Genomic DNA, 27,053 nt, shown 5'->3' on the forward strand with positions numbered 1-27,053 from the left:
CCCCACGTGGAGCAGTCCAAGCGGGAGATAACTAGAGCATGCACCAATCTGGCGAGACAGTCTGTGGGCAGGTAGGGTCTCAGCCTACGTACCAGATGGAGCTGGTAAACATCTGCCCTGGACACAGAATTGACCTGTGCCTCCATGGACAGCTGAGAGTCCAAAATGACTCCCAGGCTGCGCACCTGGTCCTTCAGGGGCACAGTTACCTCATTCAGGACCAGGAAGTCCTCCACACCTGCCTGCCTCCTGTCCCCCCAAAACAGTACTTCTGTCTTGTCAAGATTCAACCTCAATCTGTTAGCTGCCATCCATCCTTCAACCGAAAGATGTAATACACCAGAACTGAGCAATTCTAGGCCCAGTTGCAGAGGGTAGGCAGCCCAGTTTCTACTGGGAAAATCTCTATAAATCTTCTTCAGAAACACAGGAGCAAATTTTGGTGAAGCCATTTGCAGGCCATTTGCATGGTAGGGAACCTCTATCATGGCACCACTTCTAGTCCCCCTGGGGCTTTGCCACTGTGCCCTTGTCATGGTGGCAGTTGCACTGTTGGAGCCGGCGGCAACATGGACATAATGGTCCGGAGGGGGGCCAGGATCTGTGAAGAAGTGGCATCATGCTAGTGGCATTGGGGCATTTTGCCTATATTGGCAAAACATCTCAGGCCAGCCCTGGGTTGTCATCATAAGTGATACTATGGACTCCAGCTTTAGGATGCTTCCATCTTCAAACCTGTAGGAAGCAGCTGAAATAGAGACTTCATGAATGACATTGGCCTTGCATGGGCAATAACAGATTGTTATTTCTTGCTATGTTTGCTGAAGGCTCAGACTACTTATATTTGTAGCTTAGCACACTATTATTTGTCTTGCTTTGGTTGTTTGCTATTTGTTCAATGTCCCATCTGGGGTGAATTTGACAGGGACGCAGGTGGTGCTGTAGTCTAAACCACTGAGCCTCTTCAGCTTGCCAATCGGAAGGTCGGCAATTTGAATTTCCGTGACGGGGTGAGCTCCTGTCGCTCCGTCCCAGCTTATGCCAACCTAGCAGTTCAAAAGCACACCAGTGCAAGTAGATAAATAGGTACTGCTGCGGCGGGAAGGTAAACGGCGTTTCTGTGCACTCTAGCACTCATCATAGTGTCCCGTTGTGCCAGAAGTGGTTTAGTCATGCTGGCCACATGAGTCAGAAAGCTGTCTGTGAACAAATGCCGGCTCCCTCGGCCTGAAGCGAGATGAGCGCTACAACCCATAGTTGCCTTTGACTGCACTTAACTGTCCAGGGGTCCTTTACCTTTTTACCTCAATGAAGCTTTTGAAAACCATACTATGTATAATCAGTAGACAGACCATGGCCGCTGAGATGCCAGGACTCTTTCTGGGGGGGCCTCTTTGAGATGAGTGCCCCCTTCATGTCTCTCTGGCTTTGTTACTTGGAGTGCCCAGCCCCGTGTTACTTTTTCTTTCCCTGTGATCTTTACATTTGTAGCAAGCCTTTGGGGACACTGGAATGAATTCTCTGGATCGTGGCCTCAGTTAAAAGCAGCTGATGAATCTGTGAAGTGAATGTGGGATATTTTTGTGTTCCATTAGGGAGAGCAAGGCCCAGAAGGAAGGCCAGGATTTCCGGGTGTTGCTGGAAGACCTGGAGACACAGTGAGTAGGCTATGGACTTCCTTCTCTACGCATCGCTTGAAATTGTAGCCTGAGATGTGCAGAGGCTTCATTTCAGGTTCAGGTGCGGGAGCCGGACAAATAAATTTCAACATTGAAGGCAAGATCCCAAGACCCACTGATGGGTGTTTATTAAGATTAAATTTCATATTTATATGCTCCCACATTCTACCGGCCCTTCTTAAAGGTCAAAGCACATGGTACACTGTAAAAGTTTTGTAATTTTGTATTTTTCAAGTGTTTGCAGTTATTGTGTTTTTTGTTTTATGTCTCATAATGACAACAATATTCACCCGTGCGTAGCAGGTACCTGCTTTTTTTCTCAGAGAAGGAGATTTGTGTTCTTGGCCAGAATGACTAGGCCTCCTTAACAGTTGTCACTCAACAAGAAAAGCCAGTGAGTTGGCCTGTGATATAGATGCCCCTGAAGCAGAGCCATTTGTGGTCTGAAACTCAGAAGGTTGGGGGGTGCTACTGAATTCTACCCGTGGGGAAATGGGATCAGTTTACCCACGAGATCACCCTACCCCACATGTGCCCACTCAGCCGCTTCTGTCAGCAGAACTGGCACTATTACAGGTGTCACATAATACCCTGTTTTGCATTTGTAAGTCCTTGATTGTTTAATGTGATGGCATCTGCACTTTGGAACTCTCTGCCTCTTGATAGAGGCCTTCACTGTACCCTTTTCAACACCTGCTAAAAACATTCCTGTTTAGACAGGCCTATCTAGCTGCTTAGAAAGTTGAAGTAATTTTAATTTGTTTTGGTATTTTAAGTTTTGTACGCTGGGTTGTACATTTTTCTAGATTTTACTGCTTTGTCTTTTGTAAACCGCTTTGAGTTTTGTTTTGTTTTTAAATCAAGCGGTGTATAAATTTTATTAATTAATTAAATAAAAGCAATTCTGACCTTTTGTCTATTGTTTTCTCCATTGTTTCTCTCATGGATAGCCGTGTTTCAATATGTACAATCTATATTATTAGCGAGAGTGTTACCATCTTCCTTTCATGCAATTAATCCTGACTTTTAAATTAAATACAGGGGTCAAAGGGAGATAAGGGTGACCCAGGACCCAAGGTAAGAAGTGGCATTTATTCTAATTTAATTAAATATCCACTTGGACCTCAGTGGTGCATGCATCATCTTTTTACAATGGCTGAAGCTGCTACATGCAGGTCCCCCTATCCACCCGCTTGTTATCTGCAGACACACTTCTCCAAAGGCAAAGAATTTTGCCCAAACCTTCATAATAATTAATAATAATAATAATAATAATAATAATAATAATAATAATACCCTGCCCATCTGGCTGGGTTTCCCCAGCCCACACTGGGCAGCTTCCAGCACCTATGTGTGGGTGATTCAGATATCCAGACAGCTGGAGTTTGCCCACTTCCTTATTTGTTTGTGCTGGTTGGCTGCAGCTATTTTTCAGGCAAAACCCATGCGGGGCGGGGGGGGGGTAGAGAAAAGGGATGGGCCAATCAGGGAGAAGGAGAGATTGGACACACCAGTTTTGCTTTGTCTTTCTTCTGTTGGTTGGCTCTGGGCATTTTAGGAAGAAAATATGGTGGGAGAAAGAGAATGGATTAGAAATGTTCCCATAGGAAATAATGGAAATCATCAGCTTGTTATGCGAACACTCAACTGATAAGCAATTTTCTGAGAACGCATTGAGTTCGGAAAACAGAACATGTGTGTCTATAAATCAGAAGATTAACATTGTTTGGTTTTGTCTCATTACCTAAGGTCATTCCCTATGCTCCTAACCACCATATTCTCTTGCAATAGGGTGAACCAGGACAAGATGGTGCCAGTGTTGTGGGGCCACCTGGACCACCTGGACCACCTGGTCCCATCATAGCCATTCCCAGGGTAGGTATCTTATTGCTATTTTGCTGCACCATTATAACCGCCTTTTGTGCATTTGTGTAGTGCTGCTGCTAATGTCTGCCAATTGTGGAAGTTTGGAGGTGAGGCCTTCACAAAAATCTTGAAATCATTCCAGAAATCCTGATGTTCTTTGCCACATCTGTTCCATACCAGGCAGTGGAGTATAGTGATAGGTAAAAAGAGAGAGGGAGCGGGATGTAAGAGCTAGGCTCTGCTTCACTGTCAGCACAGCTAGACTTCGTAGCAGGAGCGAACCGGGCTGTTTGACTGCCTGAGGCAAAGCAGAAAGATGCCACCCTTGCTGTCTTCACCAAACCCCATGGGTCCCATAGCTGCAGCTTCCAGATCAGCCAGATCTTGAGAGCCCTGCAAGATTGTGTAAGACCTTCAGAGATGGCCCAGCTCTGCTCCAACAGTGGGTCACCAGATGTTGTTGTTGGACTACAGCTCCCATTATCCTCAGCCATCATGGCCAGTCCAGCAGAAGTTGGGGAAGGCTGCCTTACTGGCTTGACTCAAAAAGATTCAGTTTACTTGTGAGTGAGCTAAAGAACAAGACTTACGTCACACAACAGAGGAAGCAAAAGTGGTGTCCTTTTCTTTTGCTTACCCTAATTGTTTGTGTGCTGGTCCAGGGGGGAGATTACCGTGGGGCAAGGTCCAGGACCTGAGTCGAGGGTCGGCAGACAGTCCTCCACGGGCGAAGCTGGGTCCACAGCGAGAAGCCAGGCAAGGACAGGAACTCTGGGGGAACAGGACTGGATGCTGGCCGAAACAGCTCTTCAACGACGTTGCTCCCGCAACCTGGGACCGGGCTGACTGGCCTTTATCTTCTCTGAGGCCAGGGGCGGTCCCGGCCCCCAGGAGACCCGCCTCTCCTGGCCTTAAGGCGAGCACTCCTCCTGGGAGAAACCAGTTCCCTCCGCCTCTCTGCCCTGAGCCTCTGCAGTTCAGGAGAGGCTGAAGGGTTACTGGGCCCAGGGGGAGACTCGCCTGTAGGCACTGAGTCCTCAACCACCTCCGGAGCCAGAGTGGATTCACCTGGTGCCTGCTCCTGAGGATCCGGCACAGGTGCAGGCACTTCAGAATCAAGGCCCTGCCCCAGTTCAGCCAGCCCTGGAGGCGGGGACTCCTGTGCAGGCTGGGATTCCTCCGGTTCAGCCTCTGAATCGGATTCCCAGGCCATCACAGTTTGTGAGGTTTAAGGACTCTGCATATATATGTGGATGCCTTGTTGTTGTTGTTGTTTAGTCGTTTAGTCGTGTCCGACTCTTGGTGACCCCCTGGACCAGAGCACACCAGGCACTCCTGTCTTCCACTGCCTCCCACAAACTCATGCTAGTAGCTTCGAGAACACTCTCCAACCATCTTTCCCAACATCAGGGTCTTTTCCAGGGAGTCTTCTCTTCTCCTGAGGTGGCCAAAGTATTGGAGCCCCAGCTTCACGATCTGTCCCTCCAGTGAGCACTCAGGGCTGATTTCCTTCAGAATGGATAGGTTTGATCATCTTGCAGTCCGTGGGACTCTCAATAGTCTCCTCCAGCACCATAATTCAAAAGCATCAATTCTTCGGTGATCAGCCTTCTTTATGGTACAGCTCTCACTTCCATACATCACTACTGGGAAAACCATAGCTTTAACTATACAGACCTTTGTTGGCCTTACATCACACCAGACTCGTACACCTTCTCCAAAGGCACATACCTCTATTTGGACATTCAGTAGGACATTTTGTGAAGAACAAAAACACCTTTCCAAAAAGCACCATCTCTCCCAGTTAGTTGCTGCTCATTTGTCATTGACCAGCCAGGCTTTCTAGTTTCTTGAAGAAGCTAATATCTGTGAGGGAAGGAAATGTTTTAACTGTAAAAAAAGCAGCAGCTCCAGACTCTAAGAGTAGCCCTCAGACTACCTCATAATCCTCTAAGTAAGCAAAATTGCATCCCCAAATTAGAAACAACAAGAACACTGGTTTTTAGTTACCTTCTGTTCTGCTACATAATCTAAAATACAGAACAAACTACTTCTTCAAGCTTTCCTGCCCAAGCATTCTGGAAAGCATGTTTGTTACAAATATATGCAGAAATAAAGATGTCTAACATTTGACTGAACTATGTTTCAATTCTCCGGTGAGCCCATGTGAGCTAGTTTGAAACCTGAAAGTTTTTTGAAATTTCTCATGGGAATTTGTTCTTATATGAAAAGCAAATTGCTTCAACATCTAGAGATGAAGTCAGATATTGAGAGTTTATATTCCATTGAGGCATAGAAGTAGAGGGAAGCCAAGCAGTAACGTATAATAATATGGTTTTATTGGTATGTTTTATTATTTTATAAGTAAGACACCTAGAGAAATTACTTTGAGACATCTCATAAATATTATAAATAATACAAAGCCAAATCTCTTGACTTCACCAGTGACTGTTATGCTCGATGCAGAGAATGTGGCATGTTGCCTTGGCAGCAAATACTGTATAAGCAAAACCATGTAGCTTTTTCATTGCCGTAATGGAGTTCAAGTGGGCCTTTCTCTGATGAAATTAACCAATATTGATGGGAAATTACCCTGCCATACTGCATGTTCCAGTCCCTCATCTCACACACAGATTCCCCTATTACTGTGGTTAATGCTAATGAAGCAGGTTTCAAAACACAAAATGAACAGCAAAGTGTATTTGGTAAATCCTGTAGATGTTTGCACCAGAAAGGGAAGCGGATAGGGGAAGGAACTTATGAACAATGGTTAAAGAGCTTAGGAGCATTCTCTCTGCACCAGCCCATGATGTTACTTCACTTTTCAAGCAGTGGTGTCCAAACTTTTTTCAGAGGGCCAGATTTGATGAAGTGAAGGGCTGTGAGGGTTGACCAAAGGGCCAACCAAAGTTGATGGGATTGAAAGTTGTTGAGCTTTTTTATGATGATAGGATCAGTTGAAAAGATTGAAGTTGTTGATTTTGCCCCAAAGTTGTTGAGGTTTTAAGGATTTTACCCCAGGAAATAAACTGCCACAGGGGCTGGATTAAACTGACTGGCGGGCCGGATTAGGCCCCCAAACAGACTTTGGACATGCCTGCTTTATGGTAAAGACAAATTCCATTTTGCTAAATGCAGCATTTGGAAAGGAGATGTGTGGGTGAAAAAGCACAATGAACACACCAGAGAGCCTTGGTCAAATGTGTCTCCCTGGTAGGTGCTTACTGTGTATTTTTAAATGCACCTTCGCTCCTTCCATTATGGTGGTTGCTCACAGCAGAGGCATGTAGTGGATAGCAGGAAGCAATCTTTACTCTTGTGATGGATCAGAATTCTAATGTCCAATCCCCCCCCTTTTTAATGAGGCATCCCCCATAAGGGATTATGACAGGCTGCCAGCACACAGGAGGTTTTGGGAGGTTTTGCCACACCCATGTCTGTCCAGCTGCTTGGGGAGTTTCTTCAGCCCAGCTCTAGTAAAAAAAGAGAGTGACATCATATTATAGGGGTTTAGCAATATAAGCAGAAGCAGCAGGCCTTGCAGTGGCTTCCTCTGTCTGACTATCTAGTGCAAATCTCCAAAGTCCCCCGCCCTTCCTTATTCTCCTGTGTCTGACACTTCTTGCTGGAGTGCAAGAAAATAAATAATGCTAGAAGGAGAGGGGTAGAAAAACAGTGTATACTTTTGATGACCTGCTTACCTTTCTCTATCTTAGATAAAATTAGTAGAACATTTCATTTTTCTCCAATATTTCTAGAAATTAGTGGATGTTCTAGAAAAACTATTAACGTTTGGCCTTTTGCCTGCTTCTCTCTCTCTCTCTCTCTCTCTCTCTCTCTCTCTCTCTCTCTTTCAGTCACTAAATGCTTCAGATGAAAGTTTTAACATTACGAGAATCAAAGGACTTGTTGGGCCTCCAGTGAGTATGTTCTATTCTGTTGTGCTAGATAAAACCATGCCTTGGTTTAAATAAACTCCCAAAGCATTTTTCTCTGATCCTCACATAGAAATATGCTGCTTTTACCAACCTCTTTGGACTTCACTGTGTTATATGACAACAGCCCTGAGTACAGATCTTGATCCATCCAATATAACAGAATATAATCATAGTAATCTCCAATATGTTTCTAGCTAAACATGTAGAATATAGTACTATATGATGGTGATGATGATGTTTGGGAATGGTTTAGTCTATATAATCAACTGCAAAAACAAAACATAAACCTGGAATAGGAAAACTGTGTGTGCACACACAAAACATCACTCTTTTTAGCAAGTTTATAAAGCAGGAGTGGGCACATGGGCCTGATCTGGATTACCAAACCTTCCCCAGTGGCTTGTGAAGCCTTGACCTGATGGGTGGTTTTCATCACCAAGAAGAGTTTGGATTTGATATCCTGCCTTTCACTCCCTTTAAGGAGTCTCAAGGCGGCTAACATTCTCCTTACCCTTCCTCCCCCACAACAAACACTCTGTGGGGTGAGTGGGGCTGAGAGAAGTGTGACTGGCCCAAGGTCACCCAGCAGCTGCATGTGGAGGAGCGGAGACACGAACCCGGTTCCCCAGATTACTAGACTACCGCTCTTAACCACTACACCATACTGGCTCTCACTGGACTGGACAGATAGGTTTAAAGCTCTCTGTTCAACCCAGCACCACAATGGAGATTAAAAACACCTTGTCCCACTCAGGGAGGTGGTGATCTCCCCAGATCAGCTGAGTGCACGTTATGTTTGCACGGTAGTAAAGCGATAGTTCTGGAGAGGAAAACCAACTTCCCTTTTTGGATAATGCATGCAGGAGTTAAAGGAAGCATCATCTTAAAGAGAGACATTTGTTTTTGTGTATGAGGGAAGACAAAATGTCACTTCAAAGGGTTGCCGTCCACCTGGAGTTTATGGGATGGACTTAGCTGAACTTTGGTCCCAATGAAATCAATGGGAAAAGTTAGTCATTCCTCAAGCTAAGTCCCACTGATTTCACCGGCAATGACGTGCAACCAACTTCAGAATACAAATAACTTGTATATCACTACTTAGAAGTAACTCTCACTGATTTAAATGAGGCTTTCTCCCCAGGTAAGTGTGTAATAGTACTGATGCCTCAGTCTGGATCTAACCATATATATTTACAAGTATTAAAGAATTTACTTTGTATCTGCTCTCTAATTGGAATCACTTTTTAAAATCAGGAAAAGGATTTGGATTTATTTTACACATCAACTAAGCATTGCAGGCCTTTATGATATGTTTATATCATATGGAGAAGTATTTCCACACAAATCAAAACAATGAATGCAAACTTGCTGGTTCTGGTGCAGTTTCCTGCTGAGCAAGATGACTTCCAGTTATGACAGCATGAATAGCAAAATGTAAAATATTGCAAAGTCTTTTTAGCAACTATAGTAACACCTGCAAACCAACAAATTAAATCTGCCATGTTTCCTAAAGGATGTGTGTCTCTGTAGACCAGAAATATTTTTCAAGTAATTAACAGTGACCGTAAGCTTCTGAAACTTAAGCCTTGGATTCTGCTACTCAGACAGCTGTATTTAGAAAGTTGTCCAGTGTTTTAAATGCAGTTCAAAATGAAATGGCATTCACAAACAGCAGGGATACCTAATCACAGTGAAACATCTTCACCTGCTTTGTCATTGCATTTTACAGGGTCCAGACGGTAAGCCTGGCCTGCCAGGATTTCCTGTAAGTACCATATACCCAGTTTCTGAAATAGTAAACATGTAATGTAATTACTATTAATGTTTTAGCACTTGTCATGGTGCACAAAGCGTATAATGCCCAACAGACTCTAAGGTCCTAATAATAAAATGAGAAAATAACATAAATCTGAGTAAAACCAGACATTATACTGCAGGATTCCAGTGGCGGCTTTGAGAATAAGTTTCAGTTCTGACCAAGTGATACTGCTTTGATTCTTCTATATGACGACTTCAGCAAGTTCCAGTCAGATGGTTTTTGCATTGCTTGCAGTCATCAGATAAGAGCATTTCACATAAATCATAGGGGAAATGAAACTAGGATGGTGTCTATTGCCATCATGTTCCTTTGGTAACATTTCCAGAGGCTCAGATTAAGTGTTGAGCTCTCTTCAGGCCTTCTGCTCCATAGATGTAGCAAACGTGGCTGAGGGATGGGGACCATGTTGCAATCCCCAGGCCCCAACATGGACACACCTGCTGGCCACAGGGGGATGAGCACTTGTCAACCGTGTGAAGAAGGCCTCCCCACATGAAGATGCACAGACAAGTGGAATCCTTGGCCAAGCAGGTCCACCACTCACACAGATGAACCCTCCTTGTGTACAGCTATGCACACACAGCCCTCCTTCACTCACTGAAGGTGTCCCCGGCTGCTGGCATGGCCAGTGGGTATGTTGGCTCCTGCGGGACATGTATTTGCTGCTAGGAGAAGGCCTGATCCAAGAAGGCGGGACTAGGCTAGTCCCCTAAATGTTCCCTTGGTGCCTCCTTCCCAAAACCTGGGAATCTTCTGCCTGACTTATGGAGGGAGTCAATATGCTCACACGTGCAATTTCAGGGTGTGATGTCCTCACAAACCGACACCTCTGGGCCTACCTGCTTCCGTTAACCTATTTGGTCTTTATGTAGGCTGATTCATAATTTGTGTGGGAGTTATGCAGCTGTTCCCACATCACTTTTGAATGAGTGGATCACATGCCCTGGAGGCAGGGAACACTGATGTGAAAAGCTCATGCTGCCCCCCCCCCATCACATCCCTCAAATATCCCCAAAGCAGAGTGGAATTTCCCCACTCTTGGTAGTGATGTCCCAAACACACAATGCATAAAATCAGGGATGGGAGCAGAGAGATATAGGCAAGCCCCACTTGAAACCTCTCAGGCTTTGCTCTTCAGACTTTTCTGCAATTAGCTGAATCACAGGGAGAGTTTCTGGGTATGCTCAGTCACACACATTTACACCCATTTCAGGCTTCCATGCTAATTGCAGACAGGTATGAAGAGCAGCCCACACCCCTGGGGATGCGGGGGCCAGGGCTGGAGCGAATACCTGGAGCCTTCCCCTGATTTTATGTATCATGTTCAGTGGGATGCCTGACCACAGCTAGGTAAAAGGTAAAGGGACCCCTGACTATTAGGTCCAGTCGTGGACGACTCTGGGGTTGCGGCGCTCATCTTGCTTTATTGGCCGAGGGAGCTTCCAGGTCATGTGGCCAGCATGACTAAGCCGCTTCTGGAGAACCAGAGCAGCGCACGGAAACGCCGTTTACCTTCCCACCAGAGCTGTACCTATTTATCTACTTGCACTTTGATGTGCTTTCAAACTGCTAGGTTGGCAGGAGCAGGGACCGAGCAACGGGAGCTCACCCCGTCACGGGGATTCGAACCGCCAACCTTCTGATCGGCAAGTCCTAGGCTCTGTGGTTTAACCCACAGTGCCACCCACATCCCATGACCACAGCTAGAGCTACCTGTAAAAAGGACACTGGTAGAGGAGGGAAAGGGGCTGAAATGGTATGGGCAGTGATGAGGGCAGGGGCAGCATCTGGCTCCCACCTCCCCCATTCTGCACTTTAAATCACCCCCCTCCCATGGACATCCACAGGAATTTTTCTAGGGGAAGGGCAGAGTAAATACTACAAACATACCTACTATTTCTGGTAGACCTTGTGAATGATGACGACACCTGAGTAGATGTAGCCTCTGAGAAACCTTCATTCCAGGTCTACCCCTCCTTTGGATCTCATTGGATGGGCTGGCTGACTGTCCCTCTGTGGGTGGACACAGCATCCAGACAGCACCTTTCCACCCACTGCTGAAGCCCTCAGTTACTTCTCTGGCTCCCTTCACCTCTCCCAGTCCCAGCAGATGCCCATGTCCCCTCCCCAGCCATGACCATGGCTCTGTAGAGATTTGTCAGCAGACCCAGTTTTGCATACAGGTCTGCTCTTGTCCTAAAAACAATCAGATGTTAATCATATTTGGCAACATGCGGAAGTTACCTAATCATAATAGGCCTGTTTATAGAAAGTCTACTTTGTTTTTTTCTAGGGCCCCAGGGGACCAAAAGGAGACATTGGACTTCCTGGTTCACCAGGAGAGAAAGGAAAGCAGGTAAAAAGGAAAGCAGGCAGGAGACCAGTTTAGAAATGTGAGGTGGTTACCAGCATATTTTGGAACTGTTAGGGATGATTTCCTCTTGTATATTCAAAGATGAGCTCAAGACATCTTGGCAACCAGAGACCTCAAGAATTTGGTTTGCAGGGTTTGTCATATTTCCTTTAAATGTGGTGGAGATGAAGCTTCCCTTTACAAAACGGTAATCCAATAAGCAATTTCTTCTGGGAAGTTGAAAAAAGGTGGAACCACACAATTGTAATTCGGGGCTATGTTCAAATTTAGGTGCCCATGGATCTAGCAGCACATTCCAGGATCCAAGGATAACAGTGGGGCATTGTGAATTGTTCCCTTGTTAGTTTTCAACTTTTCCAGATCTGGGACCCATATCTGTGGATTGATCCCTGTACATCAAACCATTGGTTTATTTCTCACTCGGAAGAGGCTATTTGAAGTCAGATTCATGTCAGCTCTTGGTATAAGTGAATAAAGCAGCAAATTCATCTGATAGATTTATATACGCCAGATAAACGTAAACATCAAACCTTGGAGGAAAAATGAAGTATCACGGCAATGAATAATGTGGTTTTTGTAGGGTGAAAAGGGTGAGCCAGGAGCCATCTTTGCTTCAGCTGAATCATTAACAGAAGTGATAAGAAGACCAGGAGAGAAGGTAAATTTGTTGGCTTGTTTTTTGCATGCTTCTGCTCTCTCTGTCCCATAGAAGAGAATGTGTGCTCTTTAAGGAATGCCCTGAGACCTGTGGGTATAGGGTGGTAAATAATAATAATAATAATAATAATAATAATAATAATAATAATGGCTAATAGAACCCTTTTTCTCATAGGGTGAACCTGGAGTAACAGGACCAGTTGGACCAATGGTAGGCTTATTAATTTTTAAAAATCAGTTCATGCACCTTTTGCTATTGGAGAGAGGGAGAAATATTTCAAAGTGACGGTAGAAAAGTGAAGAAAGGAACGAACTATGTGGAAGGAATTATAATGGTAAAAAGCAAAGTTCTATTAGAAACCTAGATCCATTAAAAATACATTTGTACATATGAGAATTGTTCCCTTGTTAGTTTTCTGAAACCAGCCTGTTTTTGGTCAGCACTTTAGTGCAAATTTCAACTAATAAACATATTTTTCTATGCAATCTTGCCCAATATACAAATTTTGCAAAAAAAATTCCCCGTATGTAGTGCATTCTTTCACCAAATGTCACACATTTATACACCCTTTATCCTCGCATATGCATTTTTGTACACACAAATTGGCTGGAGAACTGCATTCCAAAATTCCATTAGTAATAATAATAATTTATTATTTAAACCCCTCCCATCTGGCTGGGTTTCCCCAGCCTGTCTGGGCAGCTTCCAACAAAATATTAAAATACAAGAGATGGTTATGTCTCCATTAGTGGCGCTGATTCGGCTTCAAAGTGACAAGCAACAGCCAGTTGCACTGCTGTCAACAAAAAGAACACTAGGTCATTGGCCTCAATCCCATGGTTTGATGGATAATGGGGCTAAGGACAGGACAGGCTTCCATTTCTGGCCCATGATGGAGGAGATGGTGTCAAAAATCTTTTCCCAGAATTTTTGGGATACATCCCCAGTCTTCACGTGAGAGCTCCCTGAAAGTAGAGTAATGCATGAGACACAGGATCCCTACGATAAGATGACTCTTCACATGCATGAGCGCAGAGTGCTCACAACAGTACACTGGTGGTGCTCTTCTTGCTGTAGTTATAACTCAAATAACCTTGTGTGGTCATGTTCGTTGTTTGCAATGTTAATGGAAATAATACAAATGGTTCTTTTTTGAAAAGGACAGATTTCAAAGGATGGTTGTGTTTCAGTTCACATATTGAGTCAGAAAGTGCAAATGTGGTAGGCTGACTTTTAAAAGCAAACATATTCAAGCAACCCTACAAAAAAATGTAAGCAGAATGCCCCAGTAATACCTATAGTGTATTTGAAGAGCTTTTCCTGGATTGCCTCTGATTCTCAACTTTTTAAAAGAAACTTTAATCATCTTTAAAATAAAGATAAAATACAAACAATATTGAACATACTAGTACAAATGTATTAATGTACATTGAACATACGAATTCATTATTAGCTACAAATGTGTGGCAGAGGCACTAAAATATGGCTTTATTTCCAATAAAGCGCACTGCACGTATATAGGCATTTGTTCTGTTTTTCTTTCTAATACTTCTTTTTGTCTTTAGGGGCCACCTGGACCTTCAGGACTTAAAGGAGAACTTGGTTTCCCCGGTCGGCCAGTGTGTATATTTCTTTTTTGGGAAGAGGGGTATTTTAAAATTCTTTTTATTATGGCATAAAGCATTTATGTGTTGTTATCTGCCTTTCAGGGACGTCCTGGCCTGAATGGGAAAAAAGGCATAAAAGGTGAACGGGGTGTAACATTATATGTAAGTTCTACAGAAATGAAGTTCTTATTAATGGTTTAAGAAGATGCAAGCAAAAGGAAGCTCTATTCCATGAATTAATTAAGAGGAAATTCCTTTATATATAGGCACTGGCTTGTGTGGCTTTAAAAGGGGATTAGTCAAATTAGTCGAAAGGGATATGATAACCCATTCTCAAAAGATATGGTCGCCAATGTTCAGAGGATACTTCTGTTTACTTCTGAAACCAATTGCCAGGGGTTATACAAGAGACACAATAGAGGTGAAGGGATGATTTGTTTGGAAATGCTCTCTGACATGTATGGTGAGGCCTTATCCCTAAAGGGTGAGGTTGTCCTGTGTTTTTTGTTTTGTTTTTAGTGTGGCCTGTCTTATAGCAATCACAAGGTTGATGGGGTGTTTCAAACACTGCCAAATTAGCAGGGTCTTTAGTTATGAGTGGGGCGGCGGGTTATGAACTGTGTAGGAGCGCATGGGGTGTCCTGAGTAATGCGATTAAAGGTAAGGAGCTGGTTTGGTGTTGGAGAAAGGCGAACATCAGTTAGACAGCTGGCATATATCCCTTGCTTTGGTCCTCCCCAACCAGAGTGTTTGAGGTTGCCTTAGCAGGCAGTTCTTGGGCGTGCTGGCTCTATATCTTAGAGTCAGGTTGGGTTGCAATAAAATCTTCCTCATTTATTGCTTGTTAGTGGATGAGGAGAAAAGTCTGTGCACAACTGAGTCTTGGGTGGGAAAGCTGGGAGGAGTTGGTCTGAGTTATGTCCTCCTGGGTACTCACTTTAGCGCCAGAACAGAGCCGCTTTTAGCAGGTTATTCTGCCACCCAGATGAGTGGGATTCAACTGGTGCTGGTAGAGACACTGGCGGGGGAAGGGGGTGTGGAGGGTGCAGTTCGCCCAGGTGTCATCCCTGAGGGGAGTGACATCGCCGTCCCACCCCTCTGGGATGCTCACCCTGCCCCTGCAGATGGCTAGCCCTGCCCCCGGGTGCACAGCTACCTCCACCTCTGGGTAGAGATGGGGGAGGAATCCATATAATTCAGATTCAAAGCCACCTGGTTCAATCCAGGTGTATCATGACCCAGATCAGATCACGAGCACATATCAGAATCTGAAGCCCTACTTTTTAATGACAACATCTAAAGGGATTCCTCACAAGATTAGGACCTACTGTGAACACTTGTATGTTCAGAAACACCACCAGACAAGAAAAAGTTAGCACTAAGATCAGGAAACGTGTTGACATGCTATATTGAAATACATCACACAGTGGTGAGGCTGGCCCTAGCCATTGCTGGAAAAAAATCCCTGATGCTTTTCCTGCTTTTATCTTTCTAGGGGCCTCCTGGTGTGCGTGGATTACCTGGGCCCCCAGGACCCCCAGGTCGCGTAGTTTTCATTAAAGGAGTAAGTCCATCCACATTTGTCATCTCATTTGGCTCTATCCAAACTGAAAAAAACTAAGGGAATTTTATAGACACTTCAATGCAGCTGCCATCTTCAGAGGCTCCGCTTGTCAGATGCTAGGGGCATCGGTTATTTGTCTTTATTTTGCTCTAGTTGTGAACTTCCCAAGGGCTTGCTACTGCTGGACACAAAGAACTCCAACCTGATAAATTATTGGTGTGATAGTTTTCAGAGCTAGAACATTGTTTTGAAAATGCTGCTAGACAGCTAAGCGGGGATCTTTCCGAGGTTGTTGTGGAAAGCGGTGGCATTTGCAGTTTAAATGCATCAGCAGAAGCTTGAAATGAATCCTCTCTTGGAGGAGTACACTTTGCCCCGGACGCAATCCGAGTATGGAAAATAAGAAAGCTAAGTTTATTACAGGGAATAATACATGTTGTGTAGGAAAGATCACAGTTCCAGCTAACTAAGGTGGAGATGCAAAGAGCCATACTCGCTCCTTCACTTCTACAGGAGAGATAGAGACAAAGAATAACAGAATCATGGAATAATAGAATTATAGAATTGGAAGGGATTCCAAGGGTCATCTAGTCCAACCCCCTGCAAAGCAGGAATACCAAGTAAAACATCCATGACAGGTGGCCATCCAGTGTCTGCTTAAAAGCCTCCAATGGAGAGTCCACTATCTTCTGAGGGAGTCTGTTCCACTGTTATCAACTGGATCCTTCCTCTTAAACACAGTTGTGTCAAATAGGAGTTAATCCATAGGTATTATGCAAAGGTGGAGAGAGGAGGAGGAGGAAAAGAGCTCAGCAACCTTGAGAGTATCAGACTTGCACCTGAGGAAAGGTTAGCACAGGTGAGCTCAGAAAGACAGTATAGGAAGCTTGGGGCTCCACTATCTATTCTATCCCCACGGAGACTTGCTTGCCTTTAACACAAGCTGAGCTGCATCCTGACACTTCCAGCAGAAAGTTGCTCACTGCTGAAGTTCGGGAAGAAATTTGATTCGGTTTGCATTTGAATGTGAACCCACCTGATTCAGCTCCCCAAACAAACAAAGAATGAGACACAGCTTTCCTTCAAAATTTTCACTTCTCAAAAGAACTTTGTGATGCAGTTTTCCAACCACATAATGTGTGTATTAGCGGGAAATGCATTTTTAAACAAATAATAATACATTGGTGAAAGGAGGGGAACTACATGAAAAATGTGTATATTAAGCAAACTTGCATAGTAAAAATGTGCACTAAAATGCTGGCAGTTTTTAGCAGATTTGCCCATCTGATTACTGTAAGGTGAATGTGTGTAACTGTAGCCATCTTGAATTCCATGGAAATAAGACAGGGGATAAGTAAGTGTAATTTTAAAGGACCGGATATTTAATATTAAAAGCCACATCAGGAGGGAACAACTGATAAGCAAAGAATCAGCATCAGAAGCAGGGAGTTGGCAGTTTCTCTGCTCCAAAATACTCCCCAAGTGGATTTCTCTTGGCCTCTGATGTGTAGTTTGGTCTTTAAAAAATTACTAGAAGTACCCTAGCATATACATTTTCAACATAGACTGAAAAACCATCCCAAGAAAAACCAGCCTGGAGAAGAGGAGGCTAAGGGGTGATATGATAGCCATGTTCAAATATATAAAAGGATGTCACATAGAGGAGGGAGAAAGGTTGTTTTCTGCTGCTCCAGAGAAGCGGACACGGAGCAATGGATCCAAACTACAAGAAAGAAGATTCCACCTAAACATTAGGAAGAACTTCCTGACAGTAAGAGCTGTTCAACAGTGGAATTTGCTGCCAAGGAGTGTGGTGGAGTCTCCTTCTTTGGAGGTCTTTAAGCAGAGGCTTGACAACCATATGTCAGGAGTGCTCTGATGGTGTTTCCTGCTTGGCAGGGGGTTGGACTCGATGGCCCTTGTGGTCTCTTCCAACTCTTCTATGATTCTATGATTCCAACATGATTTAGAGAAAAATACCTTCCTCCCCCCCCAAAAAAGTGCTTTGGTGAGGAGCGTGGTCTTACACTTTTATTAATATATTGCTTTTAGAAATAATTAAATAGTTACTGTATTTATTTTCCTCCAATTTCTGAACAGACAGTTTTTCCAATTTCTCCCAGGCCTCAGTGCAAGACAACAGTGAGTTATTTACAGTATCTATCCATTTTTCCTGGATAAACATATGTGCTTTATATGCTTTTTGTTCTTGTCTGTTGCTTCATCAGCACCTGCTCTAATAACACCGCATGCTGCATGTGTGCTTTCAAGGCAGAACCAAATGGTTAAGGTCAGAGATAGCGGTGATGAAGTAATTATGTGCAGTGCTTTTCTTCTAGGGTGCCAGTACTGCGTACCCTCATCCTAAAACACATGTGGACAGCCTCCAAGCCAACCTTGGCCACTCTAGGTGTGGCCTGTGAAGCCCCCAGGAAGCCCCACCCCCTTTCCCCTATTGGTCCCCCATCAGCTGCACAGTGGGGAAAGGACTCTTGTTTCTGTGCTGTGATTTAGGCTGCAGCAGGAGCCCTTGGGGGCAGGGCAGGGGAAGAAGAGAATAGCAGCATGGCAACAAACCTTTTAAAGGTTTAAGCTGCGTTCTCAGTACAGTACTCCCCATGTAGCCCAGGCTGCTGCAGACAATGATCTTAGCTGCATCAAGGACATACAGATTACGTGTGTTCCTTCACTGGGAGTGGAGTGGGAATGTTTAAAGTGTGCGTGTGAGTGAGTGAGAGCTGGAAGAGTACATGTAGGTGCTCATGTATGTGACTGTGTAGCCACCAACCCACCACCCACTACCGTAAGCAGACCTCACAGCCAAAAAGGTTGCTTACCACTGTCTTGGCAGCACATTGTCCTTGAAAGCAGTGGAGTAAGGGACAGTGATTTGGGAGATAGTTTGTGTTTTAGTTGTCTGTTGTTAAACTTCATTTTAAAATATAATTTACTTTTACTTTTAAATACCTGTCCGTTTAAAAACACTCTGTCGAAAGCAAACATTAATGTTAACATATGCAACCCGGTACAGCAAAACAAATCCATGCACTGCCTCATCTGTCTTATGTTGCCCATCAAAGTTCTGTTGATATCATTTGCTGTAGGTGCGTGGGGCTTAGTCACATCTCAGGAAAGAGCTGTAAGAAAATGGAATGTCCTGCTTCTGTCCCTGAAATCTCCAGTTAAAGATGGATTTCAGGGAGCCATATGGTACCTGCCCTATATCTTTCCCCCTTTGGGGCCATAGCATCTTCCCAAGTGGTTCAGATTGGGAAACTAGCACCATTGGGGAAAATGTGCCAGGTGGTGTGTTTTGAAGAGAAGCATCTATCAATTTGATATAATTAGCGATAGAAGTGCAGACACAATCTCTTGTTTTAAAATCCACGTTCTGATCTCAGTTGCACTGTGATGCTAAACCAGATTAATCATAGTGGCTCAACTGGACTTCTCTAACATCATTGGGTTGCCAACAATGTCAGCCTCTACCTCCTTTGGTACCTGCAACAGATCTCAGTAAATATCCCTTCAGAAATCCACAATTCACAAGCAACTCTTTGCTCATACTGCTCAGGTGCTGTTTGCACTGCCTCAGCCTCTCCTACATTGCCCATATTTCACTGGATGTCAGGAATAGAGATTCACCCTCCCTTCCAATATGAACCAAGAAAGGGGCAACAAACTTATCTCTCTCAGCAAGTGTGGTGGTGGCTGATGTAGCTCCCTTTTTTCCATTCACATGGAGTATGTCTGCACCGTTTTGTGATCCTGTCTCTTTTCCTGCTCATTTGTTTTACCATGTCCCCACAGAAGCTCGTTTGTGACCGGCACCCACTGCACTTTCTCAGAATTCCAGAAGTGCCCACTGACTCAAAAAGGCTGGCAGGGGAAATAACATGATCACAAAAAGGCTGGCAACTCATGTTCTAACCTGGCATGTAGAATTTTCTTGGAATGGCAAGAATATATGCTACATGTCAAAGACATGTCAAAGAACATGACACTAGACAGACCCTGACCAGCTGATGTTCAGGCATTAGGGCATTAGTGCTTTGATATTCCAATACATTTTACATAAAGCAAGGCTGCTACTAACAGTGTAAGCTGTGCTTGTGTACTAGGACTAGGAGTTTCATCAAAGATGCAGCATAGAGAAATCTGCAAGGCTCTTACGTTATTTGCATTTTGAATATATTTGCTCTCTATCTGTGCAGGCAGACACCCCTCACCCTGGAAACCCAAAAGTGGCCGATGGTAAGTTTGTTGGTAATGGGGCCTAGTTGTAAGTTCTAGTGATGCAATGATAGGGTTATTTTCAAAGTCCAAAATGGAGTGGGATGGTGGTGGATGATGGATTAGAGAGGTCTCTTTCTCCTCATCCCATGAATCCATTTAAGACCAGACTCCAGACCATCCTGGCTTGAATCTAGTCGAAAATGGATTTTGATCAGGTCCCAGAGGCATGATTATTTTCAGAGAAGGATTGGAAATGAGGAAGATATCCATTCATCCATCACCAGTTCAGAAGGTTTCAGCGTTGGTTAGTGACTCCAAAGCCAACGACTTCAGCTAACAATCTGAATTACAATGAAGTTCATATGACATGGTCCCAATTCCATACTAACAACAATGTTCCAGTTTCCTAAACCTCCATGCATCTAAACTTCATGTAAATTAGGACACTGCATTATAGTGTAGTGAACAAGAAAGCCAAGGTCACAAAGTGAAGGGCTCATGAATGCAGGGATCAAGCCTGAGTTTGATTGACTGCCCTTCAAAAATGACTTCAAACAATCACTTTGTGCCCTTCTGCAATCAGTATTACTTTGGCTTTTTCCCTGAGCTTATTCTCATGGGGTTTAAGATGGCTCAGTTATCTCAGAGAAAGACCTGCTGTTCTCACAATCGTTCTTGAGCTTAGTGTGGACTAGGCGCTTGCACGTGAAACTGGCTTCAGAAGGGATGATGGAAGTGTGTGTTTGTGACAGTATGTTTTGCTCCATGCAAGGCAAAAGTGCTAATGAGTGCTTAGCCAGCAGTTGAAATAACTGGCATGGACCACTTAGACCCTGCCAGCATGTGGGGGCACTAATTTATTGTGTTTTAAATATATTGTAAGCTGCCTCAATAACTTTGGTTGGTACCTCGGGTTAAGTACTTAATTCGTTCCGGAGGTCTGTTCTTAACCTGAAACTGTTCTTAACCCGAAGCACCACTTTAGCTAATGGGGCCTCCCGCTGCTGCCGCGCTGCCGGAGCCCGATTTCTGTTCTTATCCTGAAGCAAAGTTCTTAACTTGAAGCGCTATTTCTGGGTTAGCAGAGTGTGTATAACCTGAAGCGTATGTAACCTGAAGCGTATGTAACCCGAGGTACCACTGTATTCATATATATATATTGCTTCCTATATCTGTGGAGGACACTTCTCTCCGCAGTTGGAGGAGGAAAGAGAGCAATACAATTCAAGAAAGACGGGGAGGAGTAGGGAGACGCGAGAGACATTTGCAGCAGTTATGCAGTCGTACCTCTGCTTACGTATCCCTCTGGATAGGTAAACTTTGAAGCGCAGAAACACATGCGCAGAAGGGCGCCTCCCATTATGAAGTTTTTGGGATGAACAGATCCCGTTCATAACTGGAGGTACCACTGTGCTTTGTAGCAGGCTACCCTCTTCACTGCCTTTTGATTTGGGCCAGCCTTGGAAGGGACCAGGGTGCTGCATTTTAAGGACGTCACTCTAGAAATACTGGAGAGTTAAAATCTGGATAGCAAGCAAAACTTTGTGGAAGTCTGCTTTCTGTTTCTCATACTGCGGATGCCACCTGCCGTGCATTTCTGACCTGCCACCCCCCCCCCCCGCATGTAAATATTTTCTAGAAGCAGGTTCCTGGAGTGTAAGTGGTCCACCAGTCATCAAAGGTGAAAAAGGAGACAGAGGCGCACCAGGGCCACCAGGTATTTATTATTATTATTATTTATTAAATTTGTATACCACCCTTCATCCATAGATCCCAGGATGGTTCATAACATAAAATTACAATATAAAAAAATGCAAAATACATAATAAGAACAAAAAACAAATCAATGATCCCAGGGTCAGTCGGAATCCCCAAGAAGCTGGCAAGGCAGACAAAGTAAAGTAACACATTTTGTTTTCCGTTTTTCCTTCTATGAAAACACAAACAACTGCAGTCAAACCTGAAACTTCTGGTCGCAATTTCCCTCTCCACTGAGAATAATTTTGCAGAATTTGCCCCAAGCTTTCTTTCTTTCTGGTATGGAAAAGTCACACATTCATGAGGGACAGGACAGGTTTTCAAGGATTCTTGTCACATCATAAGCAAGTCTTGGAGTGGAGAAGTAAACAGGAGGAAATAGAAAAGGGCCTGTTGAGGCTAGTTTCTATAGAGACAATTTTCACCACATCTGACTATGGTTGCCAGTTGTCTTTAACAATAAACAGTATCTTGATTTATGAAAAAGAAAACCCTCAGAACATCCGAATGATATGAAACAGGGAATTATGCTGGTTGCTTGTCAAGGTTGCTGCTGTTTAACTCTTTCCTTGAGGACTTGGGATTACTACTAGGGCTTTAGCGTTCTTCTCATAGTCTTCAGGGGGGAAGGAGTTAGATCTCAGTGTGAGAAATCAAAAGTGAGTGGAAAGGAGAAAGAGAACTATCTTATACCAGCTGCCCCTCTTCTCCCCAAGCCCTGCAGCTGCCAAGTTCCAGCAAGATCTCACTGGAACTCAGAAGCCACTGTGTGACGGACAGCTGAGCCAGACCAGAGTCTGGGGATGCAGGGCCTCCGAACTCCACCAGAAGGCTGGAGCCTCTCTCTGATTGGCTACCAAGACTGCTGGTCAAAGAGGGGTGGAGCCAGCACTTTGGAAGGGAGAATAAAAGGAGCCGTTTCTGACAGTGGGTTCAGATATTTTTAAGAGAGAGCTGGAGGGAGAGTAAGTTCTGGTCTCTGTGTGTAACATCCACTCTGCAGCTAGAGAAAGGAGACTGAGCTTAGATTGGAAGATAATGTTTAGTGTCTTGTGAGAACATTCAGACAGGAGTTAACTTAAAGGCTGAGTTTGAGCAGGAGAAGTAGGAGCTGTGAGGATACCGTCTACTTGGGTCTCATCCCAGTCAGGAGGGGAGAGATCTTCTAGAAAGAGAAGATTACCAGACCAGTTAAAAGGGGTGTGGGCAGTGGCGGAGCTTCAGGCTCCAGCACCAGGGGGTGGAGAGCAGGCAGGGGGATGGGTAGCTCGCATCCCGGGGGGGTGTTGCGCCGCCTGGCACGATGGCACCCCGCCAGGATGGCTCTTCCCCCAACCCCCTCTTCCTCCACCAGCGGGTGTGAAGATCGCCTGTGTCTGTAATGCTATTCAAAGTACCTCAGGGGTGTCTTTGATAGAAGGTTGGGTAACTGACAGAAAGTACCACCTTCTTTAAGAACCAAAGTATTAATCTGTAATACCTATGCAGCAACTAGGCTAAGGAACTGAAGTGAAATAACTGGAAATAAGCTAAACATTTACCACCTAGCCTAGAAACCAGTAACACCTAACTGAGGAGTTATAACTGAATTAAGCAACTGACATTTAAAAGAAGCTGTGTGTTTACTGCCCTGTTTAGAAGCTTGTAACATCCACTAAATTTAGTATAATTATGAATAGGTTGACTGTTTCCTGAAAGAACATTATCTCTGACACATCCTTTCTTTTATCAGCTTTGTTCTGCAAAATAAATCTTTTCTTATTTGTTCAACTTCTTTTTTTTATATATATATAAATTTTTATTAAGTTTTTCTTTTACAAATAATTCGTACAACCGTAATTACATATTTGCTATTTTTTGAACTTCCATCGGCACCTCCCTCAATCATCCATTTTCCTTATTTTCCCGCATTTTCTTTATGGTATTGCCAATTTAACATTAACCTTCCATATCTATTTCTTTTTTACAATATACCTTGTTTTTTCACAAAGCCTCCTTAAAAGCCACTAGCGTTATCTGTTCGTCACATATAGTTTTCAGATAATCCGTAAACTTTCCCCAGTCCTCGATGAATTTGTGATCTTTCTGATATCTAATTTTCCCAGTCATTTTATCCAGTTCTGCATAGTCCGTAAGTTTCATTCTCCACTCATTCAATGTCGGTAGTTCCTCTTGCTTCCATTTTTGGGCCATCAATATTCTTGCCGCTGTTACTGCATACTGAAAAAGTTTATAATCGCTTCTATTTATCTCTCTTCCTGTTATTCCTAGCAAAAAGGCTTCTGGTTTTTTAACAAATGTGTATTTAAACATCTTTTTCAATTCATTGTAAATCATTTCCCAGAAACCCTTTACCTTCTTACATTCCCACCACATATGAAAAAATGACCCTTCTTTTTCTTTACATTTCCAACACTTATTACATGTCTTATACATTTTAGCTAACTTTACAGGTGTAATGTACCATCTATATACCATTTTCATAACATTCTCCTTTAACGTCGTAGATGCAGTAAATTTCATATTTTCATTCCATACCTTTACCCAGTCATCCAATTGTATGTTATAACCAAAATCTCTGGCCCAATGTATCATAACCGACTTTATCTCCTCATCCTTTGTTTGCCATTCCAAAAGTATTTTATACATTTTTGACATTATCTTAACATCATTATCAATTATTTCTGTTTGAAATTTCGATTCTTTCTCTGTATATCCCCTCTCTTTAAGGTCCTTTTTGAACCTTTCGTTTACTTGCAGGTAGTGTAACCAATCGTAAACATGCTCTTTAACTTGTTCGTATGGCTTCATTTTCCATTTCCCCCCTTCTTTAGTTACTAACTCTCCATAAGTTATCCAGTTCTTTCTCATATTGATTTTCTTTACACTCATTACCTCTAGTGGTGACAACCAGTGCGGAACTTTGGGTTCTAATATATTTCTATACCTCTCCCATATTTCCATTATGGAGCTCCTAAAGATATGATTATCAAAACCTTTATGGCTTTTCTTCTTCTCCAACCATAAATAGGCGTGCCAACCAAATCTATTATCAAAACCTTCTAGATCTAATAATTTGTTATTTTTTAATTTTATCCACTCCCTCAGCCAACAGAGACAAGACGCTTCATAATATAGTTTCAGGTCTGGCAGGGCAAAACCGCCTCTTTCCTTAGCATCTGTTAATAGCTTAAATTGTATTCTTGGCTTTTTGCCCTGCCAGATATATCTTGAAATCATTCTTTGCCACTCTTTGAACACGCTTGTTCCCCTGATTATAGGGATCATTTGAAACAAAAATAACATCTTTGGTAGCACACACATTTTGATCGTTGATATTCTGCCCCAAAAAGAAAGTTTCAATCTGCTCCACGTTTCTAACTCTTTCTTAATTCCGTTCCACACCGGTATATAGTTGTTCTGATATAAATCAATATTTTTGGGGGTCAACCAAATTCCCAAGTATTTTACCTTTTTGGCTACTTCAATCCCTGAGTCTCTTTGCATTTCTTCTATCAGTCTCTGATCCATATTCTTAGCCATTATTTTGGTTTTTCTCTTATTTAACATAAATCCAGCCAGTCTGCCAAATTGGTCAATCTCATTTAATACCTCGTTTAAACTATTTTTTGGGTCTTCAATCGTTATTACTAGATCATCGGCAAAGGCTTTAACTTTATATTTGTTTTGACCGACTGTCACTCCCTTTATTATTTCATTATTCCTAATTGAACACAAAAGGACCTCCAGGACCGTTATAAATAACAGTGGTGATAGAGGACATCCCTGTCTGGTACCTTTTCGTATCTTAACTTCTTCTGTCAGTATATTGTTTACAGTCAATTTAGCTCTTTGTTCTGAATAAATTGCCCTTATTCCGTTGTAAAAGTCATTTCCAACTTCCATCATTTCCAAATTTTTTAACATATATTTGTTCAACTTCTGCCTGAGTTTACCTTCACACAAAAAGCATACGATAACACGTGGTGGTTATATTTAGAGTATACATAGGTGGGATCCGCCGCAATTGGTAGCCAGAGCAGTTGGATCTGCTACAAATGGTTGGGAAGAGTGGGATGCACTTTCACACGGCTACTTCTCCTTGCTTCTCGGGCAGTGGCAGGGGAGTGGGCAGCAGTGGCTTGTGGCAAGATCTCGCAGGACTCTCGTGAGATCTTCCCAGAACCTGGAAGCTACAGCCACAACCGCTTGTCTGGAAGTGGGGGCTGCCCCTTGGACTCCACCACCTGAGGCTGCCGCCTCACTCTGCTTCATAGATCTGTGTGGACTTAACAGAAACAGAAAATCCATAAAATTATTTCCTTTACTTTCCAGGTCCTCCTCTGCCATCAACTTATTTTAGCCAGTTAAACATCATGAAGGTAATTCTTTCCCATTGACAACTGAATTCTGCCTTAATAAAGTACCAGCACATTGTCTGATTTTTAGAGGCAGTTATTTGTGAATTTTCAGCATAATAGTTGCTACGTGCAGAACTGGCCGTGCTTTTCATAGAGTTTCCCCTTTCCAATCCAAAGAGGGTACCTGTTTCTCTCAGACTATGCAGTGCCGTGGCAGCCTGCACCTTCCCCTTGGCAGAAACATAGTGACCTATGAGTGGAAGGATTTGAAGAGAAGGTATAGCCTGGCTAGCACTTATTCAAATGCTATAGATGTGTGGAGCTCCATGGCGGCCTACCTTGGTACCGATAACATTATATGCACCTTGACATTGATGGTGTTTGCTGTGAGTCGTCTCTGCCAAGGTACAGAGATTGCTTCTCTAACTTTTCTTCATTTGTAGTCTTCTTCCCCAAACACACCGTTAGCCCACTGCTGCTCAGATGATTTAGCAGGCATAGATACCACATTTTTGCTTTCCTTTTCAGATGTGGTGTAGAGCAGTGGATTTGAGTAGGCAATATCTACATTCAAATCCCCACTCACTTGTAGGTTGTGGTACAGTATCGACTCTTGGGCTAACCTACCTAAACAGGGTCATTGTGAGGATTAAATAAGATGCTCCTATAAGCGTCGTCTTGAGCCTGGATCATAATCTAAATCTTCAAATGGATTCCAAAGGCCCAGACCTCTGTCATTCAAAGAATGAAAATGTGTATACCTATCCACACTTATGGGACACGGGTGGTGCTGTGGTCTAAACCACAGAGCCTAGGGCTTGCTGATCAGAAGGTCGGCAGTTCGAATCCCCGCGACGGGGTGAACTCCGGTTGCTTGGTCCCTGCTCCTGCCAACCTAGCAGTTTGAAAGCACGCCAAAGTGCAAGTAGTACTTGCTGTCCATAATACTGTTTTATATCACCAGCAGGAAATATTTGTATTTCACAATAAATACATAGTATGTATTATTACATATTACTATTCAGTAAGATATAGTAATACATAAATTTTCTCTGATGGAACTAAGCCTCTGCTCTAAATTACAGTTTATTATTATTTATTAAATTTCTATACCACCCTTCCTCCAAAGATCACAGGAAGGTTTACAATATAAAAACACAAAAATACCTACTGCAATAACAAACAAAAACAAC

At 43.4% G+C, this 27,053-nt stretch overlaps 1 protein-coding gene across 4 annotated transcripts in view; it reads left to right on the forward strand.

Moving 5' to 3' along the window:
* COL15A1 (collagen type XV alpha 1 chain) overlaps positions 1-27,053 on the forward strand; it is an 82,789-nt gene that overhangs the window by 42,145 nt on the left and 13,591 nt on the right. For 3 of the 4 annotated variants that reach the window (XM_053360895.1, XM_053360892.1, XM_053360893.1), the window contains 15 exons: positions 1,596-1,658; positions 2,721-2,756; positions 3,471-3,554; positions 7,403-7,465; positions 9,213-9,248; positions 11,596-11,658; positions 12,257-12,334; positions 12,509-12,544; positions 13,900-13,953; positions 14,044-14,103; positions 15,437-15,505; positions 17,606-17,647; positions 19,720-19,759; positions 21,381-21,458; positions 25,835-25,881. In XM_053360895.1, coding sequence (XP_053216870.1) covers positions 1,596-1,658; positions 2,721-2,756; positions 3,471-3,554; positions 7,403-7,465; positions 9,213-9,248; positions 11,596-11,658; positions 12,257-12,334; positions 12,509-12,544; positions 13,900-13,953; positions 14,044-14,103; positions 15,437-15,505; positions 17,606-17,647; positions 19,720-19,759; positions 21,381-21,458; positions 25,835-25,881 — 849 coding nt within the window. The remainder of the gene's footprint in view (positions 1-1,595; positions 1,659-2,720; positions 2,757-3,470; positions 3,555-7,402; positions 7,466-9,212; positions 9,249-11,595; positions 11,659-12,256; positions 12,335-12,508; positions 12,545-13,899; positions 13,954-14,043; positions 14,104-15,436; positions 15,506-17,605; positions 17,648-19,719; positions 19,760-21,380; positions 21,459-25,834; positions 25,882-27,053) is intronic. The other variant, XM_053360894.1, reaches the window with a different exon arrangement.

Source organism: Podarcis raffonei, chromosome 13 (genome assembly GCF_027172205.1).
Source record: "Podarcis raffonei isolate rPodRaf1 chromosome 13, rPodRaf1.pri, whole genome shotgun sequence".
Taxonomy (NCBI): Eukaryota; Metazoa; Chordata; class Lepidosauria; order Squamata; family Lacertidae; genus Podarcis; species Podarcis raffonei.